Source organism: Neoarius graeffei, chromosome 6, assembly GCF_027579695.1.
Source record: "Neoarius graeffei isolate fNeoGra1 chromosome 6, fNeoGra1.pri, whole genome shotgun sequence".
Lineage (NCBI taxonomy): Eukaryota > Metazoa > Chordata > Actinopteri > Siluriformes > Ariidae > Neoarius > Neoarius graeffei.
In genome coordinates, this window is record NC_083574.1 from 36,892,881 (window position 1) to 36,918,759 (window position 25,879).

The 25,879-nt window shown below is 40.2% G+C and overlaps 1 protein-coding gene across 2 annotated transcripts; it reads left to right on the forward strand.

The window, feature by feature from the left end:
* The first annotated feature begins 1,171 nt into the window (after positions 1–1,171).
* LOC132887868 (E3 ubiquitin-protein ligase TRIM35-like) lies at positions 1,172–23,643 on the forward strand. 2 transcript variants are annotated; one of them, XM_060923615.1, is made up of 8 exons: positions 1,172–1,341; positions 3,234–3,440; positions 13,172–13,511; positions 16,618–16,713; positions 16,838–17,068; positions 17,168–17,190; positions 17,283–17,401; positions 22,961–23,643. In XM_060923615.1, exons 2-8 carry the CDS (start codon positions 3,418–3,420, stop codon positions 23,494–23,496), a joined length of 1,368 nt encoding a protein of 455 aa, XP_060779598.1. In that variant the 5' UTR covers positions 1,172–1,341; positions 3,234–3,417; the 3' UTR covers positions 23,497–23,643. The 2 variants fall into 2 exon arrangements, with proteins under 2 accessions (XP_060779598.1, XP_060779596.1); XM_060923613.1 differs by lacking the exons at positions 1,172–1,341; positions 3,234–3,440 and having other exon boundaries at positions 12,961–13,511.
* The last annotated feature ends 2,236 nt before the right edge of the window (positions 23,644–25,879 follow it).

Here is a 25,879-nt window from a genome sequence, read left to right on the forward strand (position 1 = left end):
TCTCGGTTGATGGTCCTCGGACTTCGCTTACGGATCTCTATGGCCTCCCTGATCCAGCGCTGATGTTTATTATCTTCTTTGCGGATGACTCTGGCATTCCCCCAGTCCATAATATGATTTTCCCTTTTGCAATGATCTGTTATGGCTGACTTATAATTTTCCTGTTGTGCCTTTTCTTTTATTGTTCGGGTTTCTCTTGTAGCTGTCTCCTTTTCGCACTCTTTCTTATGTTCATTTTTTCTTGTGTTGAAACTCCTTCCTGTCTCCCCAATGTAAGTCTTATTGCATAATTGGCATGGAATCTCATATATGGTGTTGCATCTGTTTTCCGGATGTATTCTGTCTTTGGGATGAACCAGGATCTGACGGAGTGTTGTGTGTGGTTTGACAGGTGTGTTAATGTTGTATTTCCTCATTGCTCTTTGAATGCGTTCCGTTATTCCTCTGATGTATGGTAATGTCACTACTCCCCTGTGTTCTTGTTTGTTGGTTTGTTTTTTCTCTTTCTTCTGTGTTTTATTGTTTTTGACCTGTTCCGCCCCTTTGGATATTGCCCATTGTGGATATTGACATGTCTTCAGCGCGTGTTGTATATGTTGTTCTTCCTGTTCTTTGTCCTGTGCATCTGTAATTATTGCTGCGCGTTCATGCAATGTTCTAACTACGGATATTTTGTGCATTATGGGGTGTTCGGAAGTCCAGTTTAAATATTGGTCAGTGTGTGGGGGTTTCCTGTGTACTTTTATTTTGATGTCCCCCTCTTCTGTGTGATGTATTTTTAAGTCCAAAAATGCTATTGACTGCTCCGTTTCCTCTTCATGTGTGAATTTTATATTGCCGGTATTGTCTATAGTATTGAGATGGTCGGTAAGTTGTTGAGTGTGTCCCCTCTTTACTTTTTCCAATATGTCGTCCACATACCGTTTCCAGAGTGTTGGTCTGTATTCCGCTGGTATTGTAGTGAGTGCTTTCTGCTCCAGGTCTTCCATGAAAAAGCCGCACATGATGGCTGATAGTGGGTCTCCCATGGCAAAACCTTCCTTTTGTCTGTAAATTGTGTTCCTGAACTGAAAGTATGTGGATGTGGCGATGAATTGAAGGAGTTGCGTAATGTCTTGTACAGTGAGGTTTGTGCGTTTCTTGAGCGTCCTATCTGTTTTTAATTTGTCTTGTACTACCTGTATGGTGGCTTCCGTGGGTGTTCTGGTGAAAAGAGATATGACATCGTGTGAAATGAAAACTTCGTCTTGTTGCATTTTTATGTTTTTTAGTTCTTCTGCCAGTTGTTTTGAGTTTTTGCAGTGTTGGTCTGTGAGTCCTAGTAATGGTTTAATTATTTCGGTGAGTGCTTTTAATAAGTTGTATGTCACTGAACCAATGCTATCTACTATGGGGCGTAATGGTGTTCCTGGTTTGTGTATTTTTGGTGTACTGTAAATCCTGGGGATGACATTGGCTGTGGGTACTAAATGATTATATGCCTGTTTATCTATTTTATTTTCATCGAGTAGTGGTTTGAGTAATGCTTTAAGTTTCTTTTTCTTGTCTTCTGTTGGGTCTTTTCTTAATATCTCGAAGGCATTGTCACTGAGTAATTCCATCATTTTGTGTTCATATTCTTCGGTGTCCATGATAACTACTGTTCTGCCTTTATCTGCTGGGAGGATTGTGATGTCTTTATTTTTTGCTAACGTTCTCATGGCTTTGGCTTCCTGTTTGGTGATGTTGCTGGGTGGTGGTTTGGCCGTTTTCAATATACCAGCTATTGCGTTTCTTAGTGCTGCTTTTTGTCCCTGATCCTGTATTTTCTCACATGCTAATTCAGTTGCCAGAATGAATTCATCGTGTGGTATGTTGTTCGGTGTGACAGCGTAGTTGAGTCCTTTTCCTAGTATACTGCGTTCTGCTTGTGAGAGTTTGTACCTTGATATGTTGTGGATCCATTTTTCGTTGATGTGTGCGTGCTCCAGTTCTGCCTTCTTTTTCTGTGTGATGAGTTTGTCCAGTTTTCGGATTTGTCGGGTTTTTGTCTCTGTGAATTCCTGCTCATGTATGTCTGCCAAATGTCCGTGTATTGCTATTTCCATTTCCTTGTTTTGGGGAAACCGGCATTTGAAAGTTTCCGTCTCCCTATGTAGTTCGCTGTTGATATTATTGAGTTTGTCAGTTGTGCACCGTATCCGTTCTTTTACCAGAGTCATCCGCACTTTCCTGATCATCTTTTCCGCGTTTCTGGTTGGAATCGGGTTCTTGATGTTCAGGCTGGCCGGTACGACTTCCTCATCCCGGCAACGCAGATTGAATCTCAGGTGATTCCTGTAGCGTGCCCGTTTTCGCGTCAATCTTTCAAGGCGGCGAAACTCCTTGATGCTTTCATCTCCATAACTTGTTCTTAATCTTTCGATTACGTTCAGTATGTCTTATATTGAATATTGTTAGTTTTTTCTTTTTTATCAGACATCTAATTTTTTTTAGGTTTGTTTACCTGACATGTTTCGACGTACGACTGTTGTCTTCCTCAGAGTGTCACCGGATGTTATTGGTGACGCTTCTTTTATCAGCTGATGTGTCCGAAGGCGTGGCCTTCCTGTCTGGATTGACAGGTCAGTCACGCCTTCTACATCAGCGCTGGATCAGGGAGGCCATAGAGATCCGTAAGCGCAGTCCGAGGACCATCAACCGAGATGAGGGAGCATACATGCTCTCCCATACCTGGAGTGCCATCTTGCAGGGGACGAACTGACAGTAGAAGGCGTGACCGACCTGTCAATCCAGACAGGAAGGCCATGCCTTCGGACACATCAGCTGATAAAAGATGCGTCACCAATAACATCCGGTGACACTCTGAGGAAGACGACAGTCGTACGTCGAAACATGTCAGGTAAACAAACCTAAAAAAAATTAGATGTCTGATAAAAAAGAAAAAACTAACAACACTTCACTCATGGTTCTCTTGCTAGCCCCGCGCAGGTGCTCGACTTAGGTTTCACTTTGCAGTGGCTGTGTCAAGACGTGTTACGCTTTGCAATAAAAAAAACATTGGTACAAAGCAAGCCCATTCACTTTTTTATGCTGATAAGAGAATTACAATGTTTTTTTACGTGACAAAAATGTGCGATTAAATTGCGATTAATCGCGAGTTAACTATGACAGTCGCGACATTAATCGCGATTAAATATTTTAATCGCTTGACAGCACTAATATATTATCATTATTTTTTTTTTTTAATGAAGGGAACATTGCACGACAGTGACTCTAACTTGAAAACACAGTCTACTGAAACCAATGACCAGGCAGGAGTGAGCAGGGAGACTTGGGACAGTTTGTATTCCCATAAATTAATTCCAGCCAATCAGGTTTAAGATTACATCAGAAGTTAGATGTTGCCTCTTAGAGTGACCGACTTCCTTTGAAGCCATGAAACTGGACACTGCAGCAAGGTATGTGCAGTTCAATATTTTTATCAAACAAAACTTGTATTTTCTACTTCGAAGTCCACCTCCATTCTGTGGTGTAATGTACGCTGGTGAATTTGGGAAGTATGTAGCCTAGAGTTAGCAGATATAGTATGATTTATTAAACTGGAATTCTGGGGAAAAAACATTTAACTTTTTTTTTTCACCAAAATGGCTAGATGGGGAAAGTTGGGACACTTCATGTTACAAGTTTTTTTCTTGTGATTTCTTATTCTTTAGGCTGCTCCCATAGGGGTTACCACAGCAGATCATATGATCTGCATATTTGATTTTCCATAGGTTTTTACAACCTTCCCCAATCTATCCAGGCTTGGGAGCGGCACTGGCTTGTGCAACCTCAATGACTGGGTATTTTACCTAATCTGCACGTTTTTGAATTGTGGGAGGAAACTCATGAAGACATGGAGAGAACATGCAAACTCCACACTAAAAGGTCCCCATCAGCTGTGAACCTGGAACCTTCTTGCTGCAAGGCAACAGTGCTAACCACTGCACCATCATGTTACCCCAATAGTACACTGGTTTACAAATATCAAATTGTTAACTTTTTTTTTATAGAAATGTGGGCATGTTCCTGCATGAGGATTAAGCTTATTTCATTCCTTCTTAAGAATGGAACTGTTTTGTCTCGTCAAGTTTTGGGTAAACTGACATTTTTCTATCACTGTATCAGCATTGTGTGTTCATACAGTTCATATGTTACAAGTTTTGATAATAAATAAAAATTAAACATGTAGGCCTTGGTGTTTTATTTTTTATTTTTTTCATATCTCCCCACTATGTCCCATGTCTCCTTGCAAAAATAATGACAGAAAAAGTGAAGCCTGAAGGCCAGTATATGTGACAAGCTGAGAAATTAATGTTGGGGTAAAAGGATATAGTAAATACTCTCTAATGCAATATGAATGTGATGCTACCTGCAAAGAATTTCACACAATCTACAAAAGCTGAAAACTTGTCTCAAGTCTCCCCGCTCTCCCCTAAGGAGGGCATTAATCAATATAACAACCAAAAGGGGGGCGGCATGGTGGTGTAGTGGTTAGCGTTGTCGCCTCACAGCAAGAAGGTCCGGGTTCGAGCCCCGTGGCCGGCGAGGGCCTTTCTGTGTGGAGTTTGCATATTCTCCCCGTTTCCGCGTGGGTTTCCTCCGGGTGCTCTGGTTTCCCCCACAGTCCAAAGACATGCAGGTTAGGTTAACTGGTGACTCTAAATTGACCGTAGGTGTGAATGTGAGTGTGAATGGTTGTCTGTGTCTATGTGTCAGCCCTGTGATGACCTGGCGACTTGTCCAGGGTGTACCCCGCCTTTCGCCCGTAGTCAGCTGGGATAGGCTCCAGCTTGCCTGCGACCTTGTAGAACAGGATAAAACAGCTAGAGATAATGAGATGAGATGAGATGAGATGAGACAACCAAAAGGTCAAGGGTAACTCTCAACATAAAGCTACCACCATCATGCTTCTTCACACATATTTGTTCACAGAATGTTGCAACAGTGCAGTTCACAGTGACGGCTTTGAATCAAAACTCTAGCCGTAATAGCTACTGTACATTTACTTCTACAAATAAAACATCAACTGCTGGTTCCTTTAATAAGACAGCCATGGTAATTCTTTCAGGCATTGCCATACTGTAAATGTTTTATCAGATTTATGAGTTTGAGAGGTATCTTGACAAACATGTGCCTCAATTTGTTGGGTTTTGTTGTCTCTTCTGTTTTCTTGACATCTCTCAGGTTGACTCTGTGACATAAAAGTAATGCTTTATTTTGTTATAATTATGAAGGCTGACAGTGAATCTGATTTTGTCAATGGTATTCAGGTAGATGAAAATGTTTGAATGAAGAAATGAATATACTCAGAGAGAGAGAGAGAGAGAGTCATTGTTTTTGTTGGATCATGAAATCATGATTTTTTTTCCAATGCCCTGATGTATCATGCTGTATAAGTAAGATCTATAAACATTTTAAAAGATAAGCGTTCCTCTGAAGAATCCAGGGAGTTCTGGTCAACTCTGAGACATAAGAGTCCATGATAATATTATATGCTTACTCAAAATAAAGGTTTTTTTCATTATTGTTTTTTGAGAGAATCCACAATCACATGTTGGATATCACATGACAAAGGGACAGGTGTTTGTGCATGTCAGTCCAGAAGGGAGAACTGTTGCTGGGGGACGAAGGCAGAGGTTTGGTGTGTGTTGAGCTTCTGCAGTGTGAAGTGGGAAAATCACATTCAATAGGGTTTCATATTTCCAGTTTCACTTAGTATAAAAATGTCAGTGTTGTAGTTGAGTTACTAAACCTCAAGTCCAAGTCCAGTCTTGAGTCCCTAGTGTTCAAGTCCGAGTCAAGTCCAAGTCATGAAAGAAAATTTCGAGTCAAGTCCACTATTGATCCAAGAACAAGACTCCAACCACACCATTTGATGGTGTCTGTTGCTGTCTTTATGTGAAACCGTCTCTGCTACTGTGTTGGACTAACCTTACTGCTTGACTGCCCCATTTTAGTTAATAGGCTACAGATAAAAAGCTTGTTCATTGCTCAGCAAGCCCCGCCCACTATCAACAGAGCAATGAACACAGTGTGTCACTTACTTCTCTGGGTGGAGTCTTGCCAAATTATGATTGAAGTTCAAGGTTTTCCCCGTCGGCTCCTTGATAGTTCTTCTACATATGGAACACATAGCAGTGCATTTTTTCCCACTGCACGAGAAATCTGTATAAGCAAAGCAGACAATCCTAGGGGCTTCTCTCCAGGCATTTTAGCACCATTAACGTTAGTTTGTTCCTGAACATGACATATGAACAGGTGAATGTGCATTCTCTTGCATGAAATTAGTATAAAAATTAATGTAGCTATAAATATGTCAAATTATTATGGCATGTTACAAAAAATAAAGAAAAAAAATCCAAGTCCTTGTCTCTGAGTCCAAGTCCGAGTCATCAGTGCTCAAGTTCAAGTCAAGTCACAAGTCCTTAAAATTAGGGAACGAGTCGGACTCGAGTCTTGAGTCCTGGACTCGAGTACTACAAGCCTGAAAAATGTTAAATCTTACATTAATATTAAGAGCAGTGTTGGTGTTTGTACAGCCCAAATGAAATCCAGTCACATCATGCTTGGTTGTCTTCAGTAATACAAATTTCTCATGACACTGAGGTTGCTAGTCTCATATAACTGTCTCAATAGCACACAGGTTAGAACAAGCTCATTCAAGAATCTATTCCACCTTTTTATGCATTCTTTGTGAATCCTACAACCCCGATTCCAAAAAAGTTGGGACAAAGTACAAAGTGTAAATAAAAACGGAATGCAATAATTTACAAATCTCAAAAACTGACATTGTATTCACAATAGAACATAGACAACATATCAAATGTCGAAAGTGAGACATTTTGAAATCTCATGCCAAATATTGGCTCATTTGAAATTTCATGACAGCAACACATCTCAAAAAAGTTGGGACAGGGGCAATAAGAGGCTGGAAAAGTTAAAGGTAAAAAAAAGGAACAGCTGGAGGACCAAATTGCAACTCATTAGGTCAATTGGCAATAGGTCATTAACATGACTGGGTATAAAAAGAGCATCTTGGAGTGGCAGCGGCTCTCAGAAGTAAAGATGGGAAGAGGATCACCAATCCCCCTAATTCTGTGCCGACAAATAGTGGAGCAATATCAGAAAGGAGTTCGACAGTGTAAAATTGCAAAGAGTTTGAACATATCATCATCTACAGTGCATAATATCATCAAAAGATTCAGAGAATCTGGAAGAATCTCTGTGCGTAAGGGTCAAGGCCGGAAAACCATACTGGGTGCCCGTGATCTTCGGGCCCTTAGACGGCACTGCATCACATACAGGCATGCTTCTGTATTGGAAATCACAAAATGGGCTCAGGAATATTTCCAGAGAACATTATCTATGAACACAATTCACCGTGCCATCCGCCGTTGCCAGCTAAAACTCTATAGTTCAAAGAAGAAGCCGTATCTAAACATGATCCAGAAGCGCAGATGTCTTCTCTGGGCCAAGGCTCATTTAAAATGGACTGTGGAAAAGTGGAAAACTGTTCTGTGGTCAGACGCATCAAAATTTGAAGTTCTTTATGGAAATCAGGGACACCGTGTCATTCGGACTAAAGAGGAGAAGGACGACCCAAGTTGTTATCAGCACTCAGTTCAGAAGCCTGCATCTCTGATGGTATGGGGTTGCATTAGTGCGTGTGGCATGGGCAGCTTACACATCTGGAAAGACACCATCAATGCTGAAAGGTATATCCAGGTTCTAGAGCAGCATATGCTCCCATCCAGACGACGTCTCTTTCAGGGAAGACCTTCCATTTTCCAACATGACAATGCCAAACCACATACTGCATCAATTACAGCATCATGGCTGCATAGAAGAAGGGTCCGAGTACTGAACTAGCCAGCCTGCAGTCCAGATCTTTCACCCATAGAAAACATTTGGCGCATCATAAAACGGAAAATATGACAAAAAAGACCTAAGACAGTTCAGCAACTAGAATCCTACATTAGACAAGAATGGGTTAACATTCCTATCCCTAAACTTGAGCAACTTGTCTCCTCAGTCCCCAGACGTTTACAGACTGTTGTAAAGAGAAAAGGGGATGTCTCACAGTGGTAAACATGGCCTTGTCCCAACTTTTTTGAGATGTGTTGTTGTCATGAAATTTAAAATCACCTATTTTTTCTCTTTAAATGATACATTTTCTCAGTTTAAACATTTGATATGTCATCTATGTTCTATTCTGAATAAAATATGGAATTTTGAAACTTCCACATCATTGCATTCTGTTTTTATTTACAATTTGTACTTTGTCCCAACTTTTTTGGAATCAGGATTGTACACCAAAAGCCCCCATACCTCTTTGTATTATAACCAGGGCTTTGAACCAGAATTTTTTTCCTATTGGTTCGTTCCGAACAGAAACGGAATTTTAACGTTTCCGGTTTTGGGTTCCACCATTAAAAAGACGTTCCCGAACCGGTTAGAACAAAATAAATTCGTTCCCGGAACGGTTAATTACGTTCCCTGTCAGCTGTTTAACAAATGGCTATAAAATTATGTCTCTGTCTCATCCAGCTTAAGCCAAATGTAGGCTAATTCTATTACAACCTTCATTAAATAAGACAAGAAATAATTCAAAACAATTATTATTTCAAATGTTGGCGATTTGGATTCTCAGTATGTCGTCCCATCTACACAAACAGAAAAAGTGCCAAAAATGAAAGAGAATTTGTTTAGTGTGTTACCAAAGGCTAGTCAGGCCCTATAGAGGGCTACCGCATGACGTCACCGCGCCGCGAGATTTTGTTAGGCGCCATATTGGAAGACCAAGTACACATCTATGCAAGTACATACATACATAAAACAAACTACACCTGAAATGTAGCCAGGGCCGGTTCTGCCCTAATCTGGACCCGGGTGCAACATCACGCAACCCCCCCCCCCCCCCCCCCCCAAAAAAAAAAAAAAACACCAGTCTAAATCAGGACAACCATCACATAACTATAACTATAAACATTTTATATCAACTATTTTAACTAAATGGGCTATAATAAATAAGCCTGCAGGCAGCCACGGCGGGCTGCCTCAGAAAAGTAACCATTCAGTGACAACTGAAAGCCTGCAGCCACGGCGGGCTGCCTTAAAAAGTAACCATTTGTCCTACCTTAAAACTCGTTTTGCATTTTCTGCCTCCTTTTTTGTATTTTCAACCCTCCGTTTATTTTCTTTACTTTTCTGAAAACCCGATTTGTGTCCAGACATTTTGTTCTGCTAACAACGAACTAACTCGTCAGGTCTCGTCTCTCGAGCCCGCGATGATTCCCGTGGGAAGGGCAACAACTGATACATTTTTACAAACAGCCAATAGGGAGGTTGCATCGTTCAGGCTCTTCTTTGCTCAGACACTCAGTAATTCACTTATTATCACATGGAGACGTGATAGCAGTCCACCTTCCCGCTCTCTCCATTCAGTCAGCGAACGTCACACAGGAAGTGAACCCCAGCGGGTCATAGAAACTTGCGCAGGAGGAGAATGACTTTTTTATTTGTAGGCTACGGAAACTTTGAGGAACGAAATAAAAACCGGTATTAACCGGTTACCATTATTTTTAATAAGTGTTTCTGTTCCGGAACATAAAAAATAATAAAGTTTCTGGTTTCGTTTCTGTTCCATGTGAAATAGAAAAAGTTCCCGGTTTTCGTTTTCGTTCCTTGAACCGGTTCAAAGCCCTGATTATAACTAACATTTAGTCCCAGATTCACCTCAGCCATTATCTTTAGAAGGTACCAGGCCTCAACAAAAACTTAATCCAAACCCAAAACCTAACTGTCTCAAAACATATAATTATAAATTTAACCTAGATTGAATGCTATCTATATATTTAACCTAGGTAAAATGTGGTTCTCCAATTCAACCTAGGTTGAATACAGGTTTAACCTGAGAACAGATTTTAACTGCAACAGATCAGCTGATCTGCCTGTCACATGCACACATGTACTGTGCGGAGGAAGTGAACTATCTCCACTAGAGCTGTTGCTGTCATCATAAAGACTCTCCTGTGTGCATTCAAGGACTTTTATTCACAATACTCTCATAACATCCTTTCAACACAGTACTGTTTTTCATTCCTTTTTCTCCACCTATACTGTAATGATTTGCAATTTCATTTTCTGTTGTCACCCAGAAGAGCATGGGTTCCCTTTGAGTCTGGTTCCTCTCTAGATTTCTACTTCATATCATTTCAGGGAGTTTTTCCCCCCATTTTATTTTAATCTTTCCAATGTCGTCTCTGGTTTAATGGCTCTAAATACAAATCTCATCTCATCTCATCTCATCTCATCTCATCGCATTATCTCTAGCTGCTTTATCCTGTTCTACAGGGTCGCAGGCAAGCTGGAGCCTATCCCAGCTGACTACGGGCGAAAGGCGGGGTACACCCTGGACAAGTCGCCAGGTCATCACAGGGCTGACACATAGACACAGACAACCATTCACACTCACATTCACACCTACGGTCAATTTAGAGTCACCAGTTAACCTAACCTGCATGTCTTTGGACTGTAGGGGAAACCGGAGCACCCGGAGGAAACCCACGCGGACACGGGGAGAACATGCAAACTCCGCACAGAAAGGCCCTCGCCGGCCACAGGGCTACACCACCGTGCCGCCCAGATTTGAAGCATACAGTATTTATTTTATTGTGTTTACCATTTAATATTTTTTGGGTAAAATGATTTGGGCTTCTTTAGTTCAGATAGTTAGCTCAAGTGTAAGATATGACAGTGTGTGATAACACTATACTTAAGCCTTAAGCCACAGAGTCTTTCGTTATTATTTTCCGAGGAATCAACAATTTAATTTTGATGAATAGATAGTGGAAATGTGGCTCAACATGCTGTTTACTTTGTGAACTGCACAGGTTCCTGTTTGACTATGCACGTCCATCTGATAAACTGATGCATCATCATTTTTTTTGTTTTTTTTTTATTGGGAGTGTTTGTTTCTTTTGTTTTTGGAAGTTTTACTTTTGCTCTGTCAGCTTTTCCTTCATAGCTTATTATTTGCTCATTCTTTCATATGAATGATTGTTCATTTAATTGAAAATCACACTTGGAGTAAAAAATGTTATTGTCCAAAAATGTAAACCAGTTTCAATTATTAATCACCACACTATATATATAATGCTTATTGATGATACAATCCATCCATTATCCATAACCGCTTATCCTGTACAGGGTCACATGCAAACTGGAGCCTATCCCAGCTGACTAAGGGCAAGGTACACCCTGGACAAGTCACCAGATCATCACAGGACTGACACGTAGAGACAAACAACCATTCATGGTCAATTTAGAGTCACTAGTATGTCTTTAAGGGGCGGCACGGTGGTGTAGTGGTTAGCGCTGTCACCTCACAGCAAGAAGGTCCGGGTTCCAACCCCCTGGCCGGCGAGGGCCTTTCTGTGCGGAGTTTGCATGTTCTCCCCGTGTCCGCGTGGGTTTCCTCCGGGTGCTCCGGTTTCCCCCACAGTCCAAAGACATGCAGGTTAGGTTAACTGGTGACTCTAAATTGACCGTAGGTGTGAATGTGAGTGTGAATGGTTGTCTGTGTCTATGTGTCAGCCCTGTGATGACCTGGCGACTTGTCCAGGGTGTACCCCGCCTTTCGCCCGTAGTCAGCTGGGATAGGCTCCAGCTTGCCTGCGACCCTGTAGAAGGATAAAGCGGCTAGAGATAATGAGATGAGATGAGTATGTCTTTAAACTGTGGGGGAAACCAGAGCACCCAGAGGAAACCCACACAGACATGGGAAGAACATGCAAACTCCATACAGAAAGGCAGCCACTGGGCTCAAACCCAGAACCTTCTTGCTATGAGATGACACTGCTAACCACTACACCACCGTGCCAGCCTAATGCAAAATATTAACACATTTTAAAATGTTATATTTGATTGTTTTTTGGTTAAAAATGAATGCCATGTGACCTCATCAACTGGATTTAGCAACTACTAATGCTTTAACAAGGATGCATGTTGCAAAGAAGTTCTTAGCAAAGTTGCCCTTAAGGCTTCTTCTTACGAGTGAGTTCAGGAAAACCATGTACAGAGACAATTGCTTCATTGCTTCAGAGCATCTCTAAACTTGTTTGTTATCCCTAAGATGCAATGTACAGTTGAGGATTGGAAAAAGGCTAGGAGATGTTTTTCCACAGTATCTTTAATTTAATTTGAATTGAAACTGCATTATGGGAGGAGACTCAATGCTTTCATAATTTCCAGTGAAGGTAAATATGATGACAATATTGGAACCAGTATTTCTGAGTGGTTTGAAGAGTTACGTCATTTAAGTATAGTGTTTGAAAAACTACAGAATGGCTTCTGGTTGGCTCAGCTGGAGTTGTTTTTAAAAGGAAAATAAACCAAGACAGAAAAGCTTGCACGTCAACTACATTGGTGCGTGCAAGTGTTTGGCCTGGAGCCAATTTCAGTGCATATCTGTAAATGTTATCAATTATACAGTATGTGATAACATACTCTTGCATCTTCTGTACTGTTCCTATTTTAAATCCTTATTTGTTTAAAAAATTTTTTTTTTGAAAATGCCATTTTTTTAAAGCACATCCTACATTGTTAAGATCTAGGATTTAAGATCTTTAGATTAAGTTCTTGACCTATTGATCTAAAAAAGTTTCTTTCTTTGCCACCACAAATGCTTCAAAACTCAATCAGCCAAACTTTAAAATGTAAACAGGGACAGAAATGGTATCAGTTCAATCCTCTGTCTAAACACAGCGGAATTCTCTGGAATTCAGTTGTGGAAAATGACCGCTTTTATCTGATGACTATTTCATCATCAACTATTTCTGGTGAAGCCTGGTTAGATCAGGAAAAACATTTCTTGAGAACTGCTCAGATAGGTTTGAGGGGAAAAAAAATGCAAATTGCCCTTTTGTTTAGCTTTTGTGTCAAGAATGTGCCCATATCATATCGCTGTATTTAAATGTCTGCCAGAGAGATAGAGACTGTCAGATACCTGAGGGAGACTGAGAGAGCGAGACAGAGGGTTTATGATCAGTACTTAGTACTAAAGACGAGTTTAAGCTTTCATAATGGCTTCATGTCCAGCTCTTTTTGAGGATTATCTTCAATGTCCGGTTTGCCGTGATGTCTTCAGGGATCCCGTGCTCCTGATGTGTTCTCACAGCTTCTGTCGGCTCTGTCTGGAACAGTTCTGGCAACACGCCGAGTCTCCCACATGTCCTCTATGCAGAACGAACTCGTCAGTGAATCATCTTCCATGTAATCTCGCTCTGAAGAACCTGTGTGAGGCTTTCATACAGGAGAGCAACCAGACAGCTTTAGCTGAAGATGAGATTCTCTGTGCACTGCATAACATGAAGCTTACACACTACTGTCTGGAGGATAAACAGCCTGTGTGTGTGACATGTCAAACCTCAAAAATACATGATCATCACTGCTTTAAACTGCTCGATGAAGTGGCAGCGGAACTGAAGGTATGGTGGTGGACACAGGGTTTTACTTCTGTAACACTGCATACAAATACTCATATTACTTAATTATTTTCTGTACACAAATTCTCATATTACTTAAATATCTGTATTTTCCGCACCAGTTTCACGTACTTCCACATGCAACCGACTTATTAAAGCGAATAGAGACTTTGAGAGTTCAGGATCTACAAGCACTGGCTTTAACTTTTGTGCCTTAACAATAAATTTTGGAGTGTAGAAAATGTTTACTGGTCCCCTACTGATCACAGCTCAGATAGGTGAATATTACAGGCATTTAGCAGGCACTCTTATCTAGAGCAACATACCCAGAGGAGCCTGGGGTTAGGTGCCTTGCTTGAGGGTACTATAGCCATTCCTGCTGGTCCAAGGAACCAAACCAACAACCTTTTGGTCCCAAAGCTGCTTCTTTAGCCTTTCAGCCATGACCTCCACAAAAAAAATGCAAATATTAAACACACTAGACAAATACATACCATCACGGCAATTTCCTGGAGGCATCATGACCTTTTTCGCCCCTGAACTTTTGACTAACAAATCCCAAGTTACACCACATTAAAAGATTTAAAACTTGTAATATACCAGTAATATATATATTGAGACACTACCTAAAAGTGGAGTGTAAAATGTGTTAGTAAATAATCCCACATTTTTTTTTTAAAGCAAATTAAAAATAAGCGCTGGATAAAAAAAAAACATCGATCTTATATAAATAAACATACAAATGTCATTGTGTGGTGGTCAAGTGTTTATGAGATACGTTGCCTTGCATGTATGATTGGGTTCCCTGCGATCGCAAAAGCCATCAAAAATCAGGTTGACGCTTTACCATGCTCTCTTAAGTATGCGGGATTACTCTGCTAGTACTTAGCTAATTTGTGCTAACATTACTTTTGAACTTATTCAGTGCATGCAATATTCAGTGCATGCATTTCAATGTGCTTTTAAATCTGCTAAATTTCATTGACCAGACAAATAAGTTTATAACTGATGTATATTAACTACATAACAACTGTAAATATATCAGTTGAAAGCTTAAAATAAATAAATGTATTAATCAATCATAAAAAAATTTAAAAATAAACATTATGAAGGAGGCTTGGTGGTGTAGTGGTTATCCTCACAGCAAGATTTTGGGTTCAAGCCCAGTGGCTGACGAGGGCCTTTCTGCGTGGAGTTTGCATGTTCTTCTTGTGTCTACTCCGGTTTCCCCCACAGTCCAAAGACATGCAGGTTAGGTTAACTGGTGGCTCTAAATTGAGCGTAGGTGTGAATGTGAGTGTGAATGGTTGTCTGTGTCTATGTGTCAGCCCTGTGATGACCTGGCGACTTGTCCAGGGTGTACCCCGCCTTTCACCCGTAGTCAGCTGGGATAGGCTCCAGCTTACCCACGACCCTGTACAGGATAAGCAGCTACAGGTAATGGATGGATGGAAAACATTATGAGTCCCTGAAGCTCATTTTAAGAACCGCATGCATAGACAGTTATACTCTAAATTCACTTTAATAAATACTGAATGTGTGCTTTTATAAATTGATACACTGATATCTCTTATCAAAAAGAAGTATACTTCAAGTTCATTTTATTAAGTATACTTAAGTAAAGTTAAAGTATATTTCCTTGCGTATACTTTTGTGTACCAAGTATACTGATATCAATGTACTTACAGTACACTTGTAAGTAAACTAATTTAATACTTCTTGGGACTAAATTGGCCCACTTTTAGTTTATAAAAAGTATACTTTAAGTCTAAGAGAAGTAAACTCTGAGTATACAACTAGTATTTTTTATTTTGTACTGCAAGTATACCACAAGTACACTTATATACTAATAGTTTACTAGTTCTATACTTGTAGTCCACTCTTTAGTTTACAAAAGCATACTTCATAGTATACTGGAAATATACTATGAGTTTACTTGTATGCGGGATTAGTCCACTTCTAGTCCACTTTTTAGTTTACTAAAGTATACTTTGTAGTATACTGGAAATATACTATTGGTTTACTCATTACACTCTTCTAGTCCACTTTTTAGTTTATAAAAGTATACTTTATAGCCTATTGGAAATATACTATTAATTACTGGTTATATACATCTAGTCCACTTTTTAGTTTTGAAGTATACTGCAGTTACCCTTCTAAGTATACTGTTAGTTTTCTAGCCCGAACCCTTACCTCATGCACACTACCAGTAGACAACTTAAATGTTTTGGTACCTTAAGGTACAATGAAGTTATAAAGGTAAGAATTCACAACATAACAACAGATACTCAGGATTAAGAACATATTCATTTTCTTTAAAAATCAAAATTTAAAGCAACATTGCATTAAATGCCAAAGTATAAAAACATGGCAATGACGACTGAAATGGACATCCAAGCTCTAAAGAAAAAGAAATAAATAAAAAATAATCATGATTATCCCACTCAGGAGGAAAAAACAAAAAAAACAAACCTTATATGGAACCACAGACAGACCTAATAGTCAACAATGCTGAAGCACAACTACTGTATAGTCAGCTGGGTTAGGCTCCAGCTTGCCTGCGACCCTGTAGAACAGGATAAGCGGCTCCAGGTAATGGATGGATGGAGGGATGGAACTACAAGGCAAGTGTACTTAAACATAAGGCACAAATACTTTATTACACTTTTGTTAAGTATGTCTTGATCAAAAGTTTAAGTTTAAGCTTAATATACTTCGACTTTTCTATATACTTTTCTGTATCAGCCAAGTATACTTATGTATAACTTTATGAAGTATATCTCTGATAAGTAAATAAAAAGTAAACTGAAAGCATTCTCTCTTATTTTTAGTTTAAAAGAAGTATACTAGAAGCACACTTGAATAAACTTCTTTTTTTGTAAGGGATAATCAAATTATGTTTTGTGGTTCAAAATATTTTCCTTCTAGTGGCAATAAACCTAGCTACCGACCTTGCTAACTCACTAACTAACTTTGTTGTGTATCTGATTTTCATGACATGTAAAAGAGCATAAAATCAAAAACCTTTAGGGGAAACAGCAGAAGATGTAAAGTGAAAAACCTGTATTACTGGATTGCTGATGTTTTGTTATTTTTTCCCAATTTCTAGTTGGACTTGAAAAGAAAACTGGCACCACTGAAGGAGCGACTGGAACTCTTCAGAAATGCAAAACAAACTTGCATCCAAACCGAGTACTATATTAAGGTAAATCACATCAGTGAAGCACAGAAAGATCTTTAACTATGTTACATTACGCAAGCATAATAGATACTGTATGTACAGTCGATTCTGCATGTTGTAGTGATGTCTGTTGTCAATATTATTCCAGTGCCAGGCCCACTACACCGAGTCTCTGATCAGGAGGGAGTTTGAGAAGATTCACCAGTTTCTTTGGGATGAAGAGGCCTCCAGAGTGTCTACTCTAAGGGAAGAGGAGATACAGAGAGCTGATGCAGTGGGGATGAAGATGACCCAAATTAACAGAGACATTTTAGTCCTCTCTGACAAAATTACAGCTATCGAGGAAGGAATAGAAGACAACAACATTTCATTTCTGCAGGTAAAAGGTTACACAAGACATTTTATGGCAAAAAGAAAAAAGAGAGAGGCTTAGATTGATATGAATACAAAGCTGATCATTTCTTATTTTTAATTCCAGAACCATGAAGCTACTTTGAAAAGGTACATATTTTATTCTTTGTCTCTGGTTTTGTCTCTGTTGATGATTTTGAGTCGAAGCCCACAGCAGCACTGATTCTTGAATGTTTCTCCAGAACTGAGTGCGAGCAGGAGGATCCTGAGATCAACTCTGCATCATTGATCAATGTGGCAAAGCATCTGGGCAACCTGAAGTTCAGAGTGTGGGAGAAGTTGCTGAGTGTTATCAAATACAGTGAGTTCAGTTGTGCAGTGAGTACAGTACTAGTCAAAAGTTTGTACACCCCTACTCATTCATAGGTTTTTTTCCGTATTTGGACTGTTTTCTACATTGTAGAACAAAACTGAAAACATCAATAATAATAATAATAATAATAATAATAATAGGTGGCACGGTGGTGTAGTGGTTAGCACTGTTGCCTCACAGCAAGAAGGTCCGGGGTCGAGCCCCGTGGCCGGCGAGGGCCTTTCTGTGTGGAGTTTGTATGTTCTCCCCGTATCCGCGTGGGTTTCCTCTGGGTGCTCCGGTTTCCCCCACAGTCCAAAGACATGCAGGTTAGGTTAACTGGTGACTCTAAATTGACCGTAGGTGTGAATGTGAGTGTGAATGGTTGTCTGTGTCTATGTGTCAGCCCTGTGATGACCTGGCGACTTGTCCAGGGTGTACCCCGCCTTTCGCCCGTAGTCAGCTGGGATAGGCTCCAGCTCGCCTGCGACCCTGTAGAACAGGATAAAGCGGCTAGAGATAATGAGATGAGATGAGATGATAATAATAATAATAATAATAATAATAATAATAAGGCAGCATGGTGGTGTAGTGGATAGCACTGTTGCCTCACAGCAAGGTTCTGGGTTCGAGCCCAGTGGCCCAATGGAGTTTGCATGTTCTCCCCATGTCTGTGTGGGTTTCCTCCAGGTGCTCTGGTTTCCCCCACAGTCCAAAGGCATGCAGGTTAGGCTAATTGGTGGCTCTAAATTGACCGTAGGTGTGAATCTGAGTGCGAATGGTTGTTTGCCTCTATGTGTCAGCCCTGCGATGACCCAGTGACTTGTCCAGGGTGTACCCCGCCTTTCACCCATAGTCAGCTGGGATAGGCTCCAGCTTGCCCGCAACCCTACACAGGATAAGTGGTTACAGATAATGGATGAATAATAATCATAATAATTTAATGACTTATAGTGCATGTGTTACACTGAATAGGCTCACATACACATTACAGGAAACAAATTACCATAAAATATACTTAGCCTGTCTTACACCCAGGTCAAACACCACACCTCACATGGGCCGAGCCCAACACAAACAAACCCAAACAATAGGTTTTGCTCACCCATATCCGACTCGGCCCATGCAAAGCACGGTGCCTGACCCGAGCCTACAATAAATAACTATAAATATTACACATTCTTCACATAAATATATACTACAGTATATATAAATTATATCTAGCTAATGTTGTAATAGTAAAGAAAATGAAAATTGAATATGCCATAATATAAACTTCCATCCATCCATTATTCATAACCACTTATCCTGTGCAGGGTCGTGGGCAAGCTAGAGCTTATCCCAGCTGACTATGGGTGAGAGGTGGGATACACCCTGGACAAGTCTCAAAATGATCACAGAGCTGACACATAGAGACGAACAACCATTCACACTCGCATTCACGGTCAATTTAGAGTCACCAATTAGCCTAACCTGCATGTCTTTGGGGGAAACCGGAGCACCCAGAGGAAACCCGCATAGATACAGGGAGAACATGCAAACTCCACACAGAAAGGCCCCTGCTGGCCACTGGGCTTGAACCCAGAACCTTCTTGCTGTGAGGTGACAGTGCTAACCACTCCACCACCATGCCACCCTCATAATACAGACATTAAAATAAAATTATTATACTAGTGGTGATATGCCTCCCTGAATATATAAGTTTTCAGGACATGTTTAAAAGCATCTACATTACTGGTGTTTCAGATAAACACAGGCAAACACATAGTTTGGGTGCTGTGACAGTAACTCATCAGTCACCCAGAGTAGCTAGGGTCCTTATATTAGGAAACTGAAGTAAGAGTTTGTCTTCAGAGTGTATCTACAGTTTTACTAGTTCTGTAATATATGCAGAAGTGAGTCCATTTAAAACTTTTTAGGTAAAAAGTAAAAAATTTAAACTGAGTTCTGTAACTAATCAGTAACCCGTGGAGACTAAACAAGAAGGGAGTGATGTGATCAAAATGTCCAACATTGAAAATTATTCTTGCTGCTGCATTCTGTAAATGTTGGAGTTTGAAATAACAGATGGAACGTATATGGAATTATGTAAATAAAAAAAATGTGTTAAAAAAAACAACATATGTTTTAGATTCTTCAAAGTAGCCAGCGTTTACCTTGATGACGCTTTGCACACTATTGGTATTGTCTTAACCAGTTTCATGAGGTCGTCACCTTGAATGCTTTTCAATTAACAGGTGCCTCATCAAAATTTAATTAGTGCAATTTTTTGCCTTTTCCTCCGGGTGCTCCGGTTTCCCCCACAGTCCAAAGACATGCAGGTTAGGTTAACTGGTGACTCTAAATTGACTGTAGGTGTGAATGTGAGTGTGAATGGTTGTCTGTGTCTATGTGTCAGCCCTGTGATGACCTGGCGACTTGTCCAGGGTGTACCCCGCCTTTCGCCCGTAGTCAGCTGGGATAGGCTCCAGCTTGCCTGCGACCCTGTAGAACAGGATAAGCGGCTACAGATAATGGATGGATGGATGGATGGATTTTTTGCCTTCTTTATGTGTTTAAGATCAAACAGTAAATAGTAAATAATAACAATACAGTAAATAACCCTATTCCACAACTGTAGTAATCCATATTATGTCAAGAACTGAACAACTACGTAAAGAGAAACGACATCCATCATTACTTTAAGACATGAAGCGTCTTCATATAATAAAAATGAACAAAAAACACTGAATGAGTAGGTGTGTCCAAACTTTTGACTGGTCTTGTATTTCATTTCAGTACGTTAAAAGGATCTGAATTATATATGACTGTCAGTAAATGTTACCCAAATGAGATATTACTTTGATTTGTTCTTCCTTGACAGTGTGAACAGTAACAATTCAGTCTGATCTTTTTAATTCTGATTCAGGATATTTTCATTTGTGGGACAGAAATCTGATACATGTCTAATACACATTGTATGTAGTAATGCAACCTCTTACAGAACAGTCACGTCATAATTGTACCGCTTTTATTCCAATATGAATTTCCTCATAATTTTGGGCTGATATATTCATTCAAATGGACACCAGGCGGTAAATGCAAACAAGGAAGACCAAAAGAGGCATAGAGACATACCATCGAGAAGGAAAGAAAACATCTTGGTTGGAATTCATGGAATGAAGTAGCGAGACAAGTACGCAACAGGGATGGGTGAATGATAAATGAAGGGCAGCACGGTGTTGTAGTGGTTAGCAATGTTGCCTCATAGCAAGAAGGTTCTGGGTTTGAGCCCAGTGGCTGATGGGGGCCTTTCTGTGCGGAGTTTGCATGTTCTCCCCATGTCTGTGTGGGTTTCCTCCGGGTGCTCCGGTTTCCCCCACAGTCCAAAGACATGCAGTTAGGTTAACATGGTGTGGCCTTGGGCTGACGTGCCCTTGAGCAAGGCACCTCACCCCTGACTGCTCCCCAGGCGCTGTAGTATGGCTGCCCACTGCTCTGGGTGTGTGTGCATGTGTTCACTGCTTCAGATGGATTAAATGCAAAGGATGAATCTCACTGTGCTTGAAGTGTGCATGTGACAAATAAAGGTTTCTTCTTCTTCTTAAACATCAAAAGACTAATGGCCCTTTTCTCCAATGGAGACACAGATTAGACCGAAGATATTCATTCAAATAGTGAATCTGAAATGCAAAAATACAATTTTGATATCTGTATTTAATGATCATAATAAGCATTGGTGAATTAATGACATGGTGAGAATTTTACTTACAAATTTACTTTCTTTAATTCTGCAAACACAGTTACAGCATGTAATCTTAATAGTTAAAACAAGTTTTCTTTATTTTTTCCTCTATCACCCCCAAGAGACTCAACTAATCTCCAATTTACACACTATATTACATTACCAGCATTTAGCAGACACTCTTATCCAGAGCAACATACGTACACTACCGTTCAAAAGTTTGGGGTCACCCAGACAATTTTGTGTTTTCCATGAAAAGTCACACTTTTATTTACCACCATAAGTTGTAAAATGAATAGAAAATATAGTCAAGACATTTTTCTGGCCATTTTGAGCATTTAATCGACCCCACAAATGTGATGCTCCAGAAACTCAATCTGCTCAAAGGAAGGTCAGTTTTATAGCTTCTCTAAAGAGCTCAACTGTTTTCAGCTGTGCTAACATGATTGTACAAGGGTTTTCTAATCATCCATTAGCCTTCTGAGGCAATGAGCAAACACATTGTACCATTAGAACACTGGAGTGATAGTTGCTGGAAATGGGCCTCTATACACCTATGGAGATATTGCACCAAAAACCAGACATTTGCAGCTAGAATAGTCATTTACCACATTAGCAATGTATAGAGTGGATTTCTGATTAGTTTAAAGTGATCATTGAAAAGAACAGTGCTTTTCTTTCAAAAATAAGGACATTTCAAAGTGACCCCAAACTTTTGAACGGTAGTGTACAACATACCCAGAGCAGACTGGGGAGTAGTTAGGGGTTAGGTGCCTTGCTCAAGAGCACTTCAGCCATTCCTGCTGGTCCAGGAAATTGAACCAGTGACCTTTTGGTCCTAAAGCTGCTTCTCTAACCATTAGACCATAACTTCCCCATACAAGCCAGACCTATTAAAACATGAGAACTGAATCTGTTAATATTTGGATGCGCAACCCCACCTCCCCTGCCCCAACTCCACCAGCAAGGGGCAACAAACACCCTCCCCTAAGGAAAATGCCTATTTATTGCTTTTATGTCTATTTATTGTGTTTCTTTATCTGTTTTGTTCTTATGCATCTGTTTTATTCCCTGTTTCTTGCATTTTGCACTGCCAGTACCGAGAACTGCTAAATCGTGTTTTGTTGTTTCTAAAACAATGACAATAAAGTTCTATCTATCTATATATAAATCATGACAAACTATCCATAACTGCTTATCCTGTACAGGGTCACAGGCAAGCTGGAGCCTGTCCCAGCTGACCATGGGCGAGAGGCGGGATACACCCTGGCCAAGTTGCCAGGTTATCACAGGACTGACACATAAAAACAAACAACCATTCACACCTATGGTCAATTTAGAGCCACCAATTAACCTAACCTGCATGTATTTGGACTGTGGGGGAAACTGGAGCACCCAGAGAAAACCCACACAGACAACATGCAAACTCCACATAGAAAGGCCCCCTTCGGCCACTGTGCTCAAACCCAGAACCTTCTTGCTGTGAAGCAACAGTGCTATCCACTACACCATCATGCAGCCCATGACAAACCAATATAAGATTATTATGCGTTAAACCCATTTTACTAAGTTCAACATTTAAATGGTCTTATCTTATTGGCAGTTCTGAATACATCCTGTTCAGACTACACTGAAGATTTTAAGTTAATTTTTTCCCCTGTCAGACAGGGTTTCAAGTGAAACCCAATTTTCTTAGACTGGAGTTCTGGATATCAAAAAATCTCATGAACAACTGAAGAAGAAAAAAATAATTTGAGTATTCAATCTATGTAAACTCAGAATTTACAACCTGAACATAGCCCATGTTAATTCTTAACCTAATTCAATTTTTATTTCACTTCAAGGTCCGGTTATCCTTGACCCGAACTCCGCTCACCCCTGTCTGCACCTGACTGACAATCTGACCAGAATGGAGCTTCAGAACAACAGTCCAGAGCTTCCAGTGAACCCATTGAGATTCAAGGACTATTCAAGTGTCATCGGCTCTGAGGGATTTGATTCAGGTAAACACTGCTGGGAAATTGAGGTTGGAAACAGCTCAGCGTGGGCCATCGGTGTGATCTCAGAGTCTGCGTATAAGCATAAAGAAATCCTCTCAAAGCAGGGTCTATGGTATATAGGTTACTACAAGGGGAAATATGGGCAAGGCTTGTCAGGTGAGATGCTCACGCTGATCAACCTGAAGGAGAAACTCCAGCGGATCCGAGTGCTGCTGGACTGGGATGGAGGCCGTGTCTCGTTCTTCGACACTGTCAATGATACTCATGTGTATACCTTTGAACACACATTCACCGAGCGAGTGTATCCATACTTCTGTAATGCATGTCCTGATAAAGCTCTGAGAATTGTCTCATTGGGACTGTCTATTACTGAAGAGTAGTGTGGATATACAACAAGCTTCATAACTCGCAAAAGAGCTGCACAAGTTAACATGATACTGGTGGGCTTTGCTAATAGCCCAAGAGCATTAGCTCAAAATTGAGTCCAACCCAGAACAAATTAGTAACAAGCTGAATTTTTCAGAATATGTTCAGAATACCCTTAGGAATAACATACTAAAAGTCCCCAGGAATCCACCTTGTGCTCTCTGAGAAATTCAAGATGGCGTCCAAAATGGCCGCCGATTGGAGATTTTTCAATATCTCAGGGATAAAACATAATATACATGCAATTAAAATGTTAAATTATATGTTCTCTCATACAAGCAATGCAAATTCACCATTGTCACACTGTTAAAATTAACCAAGATTACAAGGTCATTAATGTGGAAATTACATGGAATTTGATGGTTGACATGACTGACAGATTAGCTTAGTAGGCTACCTACATACATGAACATAATGTAAGACAACAATTAGACATCAATTTCCTTAATATTTAGTGCATCTTTAAGCTTTGATAAAATATTAAAGGGAAATTAAATTTGAGAACTCTATCTTCTAAAACTACAATGGCAAGCTGTTTCAGTACACTTCTTCAACATTCCGGCGACTTTCATGACAAAAAGGTCTGCCTCAATAAAAGCTCTTGCTTATAAACAATGAGTAGACTTAAACACTTCTCAGTGCCTCAGTTGTAATGCTTGGGCCTTTGTTGTACCATCAATGAAGTAGGGAATTTATTCAAGCTTGTTTAAGGGTGGAAAAAAATTAATCTTTGAGTTTCTAGCGCCAGTCTTTACTACTAGCAATGCCAGTGTGTTCGGACAAAAAATGACTAAACTCAGCATGACCTTTTAAAAATGACTGAACTCAGCATGACCTTTTAACATGCCATTTTTCATTTTACACCACCAATTTACTTTAATTAATATTAATGAAAATAAGTGCTCCAACCCCTAGTAATTGTGTTTGTTGTTTTGTGAACAGAATAGGATGATACGGAGTGAACGAGTAACCAATGGATCCACACTCTATAATCGGTAGTGTACATTAAATAGCACATGTATAGATTTACAATTATAAGTCTGTAATTATTAGTCCTAAACATTAAGAACTGAAGCCATTTCAAAAACATATGAGATATCTTCATGATACCATAACGATTATTTTGTCATAACAGTCATTGTTATTTCTTCTTGGATGTGAATTTATGGGCCAGGGCGTTTCAAGATTGATACTTGATTTAAGGATCGGACTGGATGAAACCTACACACATTCATAGTACTGTGCACATTCATAAATGTGAACTGGTGAAGTACTGTGTTTGATAGGAACCATGGATAAGAATGTTCTAGGTCTATGAATATTAAATGTAGAACATGCAAACCACAACTACTCAGGCAGCATTTCTGGCAAATGGCCACAATAAGCAGCATCTGATAGAAATGCTCAGTGACTTTCTGAATCAGGCAGATGTTCAGGTGAAGCAGGCACAAGCTGATGCAGATGCATTGATAGTGTCTACCGCTCTGTGATTGGCAGAGTCAGGCAAACCAGTAGTTGTTGTGGGAACTGACACTGACCTGCTTGTAATGCTCGTGGCTCAAGCTTCCACAAACATGGACCTGTATATGTTATGTTGCAAGAACCCCACAACTGTATACAGGATAAATGACATTCAGGACAGCATTGGTAACACCAGTAAACATCTTATGGTGTTACATGCTATAACTGGATGTGACACTGTATCTGCTTTGTATTGCCAAGGGAAGCGGAAGGCTTTCAATCTGGTGCATAAGAAGAATGTGAAGTATGATGAACTTGACACATTCATAAATGCTGAAAGTACCCATCAACAAGTACAACAAGCAGGTGAACGCTTCCTCCTGAAGCTCTATGGAGGTTCCAGCTGTGAATCACTGCATGAGTTCCGATTCATTGCTTATAAGAAGGGAATCAGCCGAACTCCACTTTCCTCATCCTTCCAGTTGGCAACTTTACCTCCAACAAGTGCTGCAGCTAAACAACATTCATTCAGAACTTATCTCACTGTTCAAGAATGGATGGGTAGGCCCCTGCAGCCTACAGATTGGGGATGGAAACTGGAGGATATTTTGACACCAGTTGAAACTGACCGCCCCATTGCTCCAGACACTCTGCTCAACATGGTCTCTTGTGGTTGCAGAGCAGATGGCTGTGGAGTGTCATGTGGCTGCAGGAAGATAGGGGTACACTGCTCTGCCCTGCGTACAAAGTGCAGCGGTCAAACATGCACGAATGCAGCACCAATGCCATCTTTGTTAGATCATGAGGGAGAAACTGAAGAACCGGTTTCTGCCGAATCTGATAAGGATGATGACTGCATTGATGGATTGATTTATG

What these genes read in the sequence shown, in the direction of transcription:
- LOC132887868 (XM_060923613.1), top strand. Translation starts at nt 13,107, where the DNA reads ATGGCTTCATGTCCAGCTCTTTTTGAGGATTATCTTCAATGTCCGGTT. An exon ending in CATGAAGCTACTTTGAAAAG is followed by an intron (nt 17,191 to 17,282) that starts GTACATATTTTA and finishes ATGTTTCTCCAG; the next exon opens with AACTGAGTGCGAGCAGGAGG. An exon ending in GCTGAGTGTTATCAAATACA is followed by an intron (nt 17,402 to 22,960) that starts GTGAGTTCAGTT and finishes TTTCACTTCAAG; the next exon opens with GTCCGGTTATCCTTGACCCG.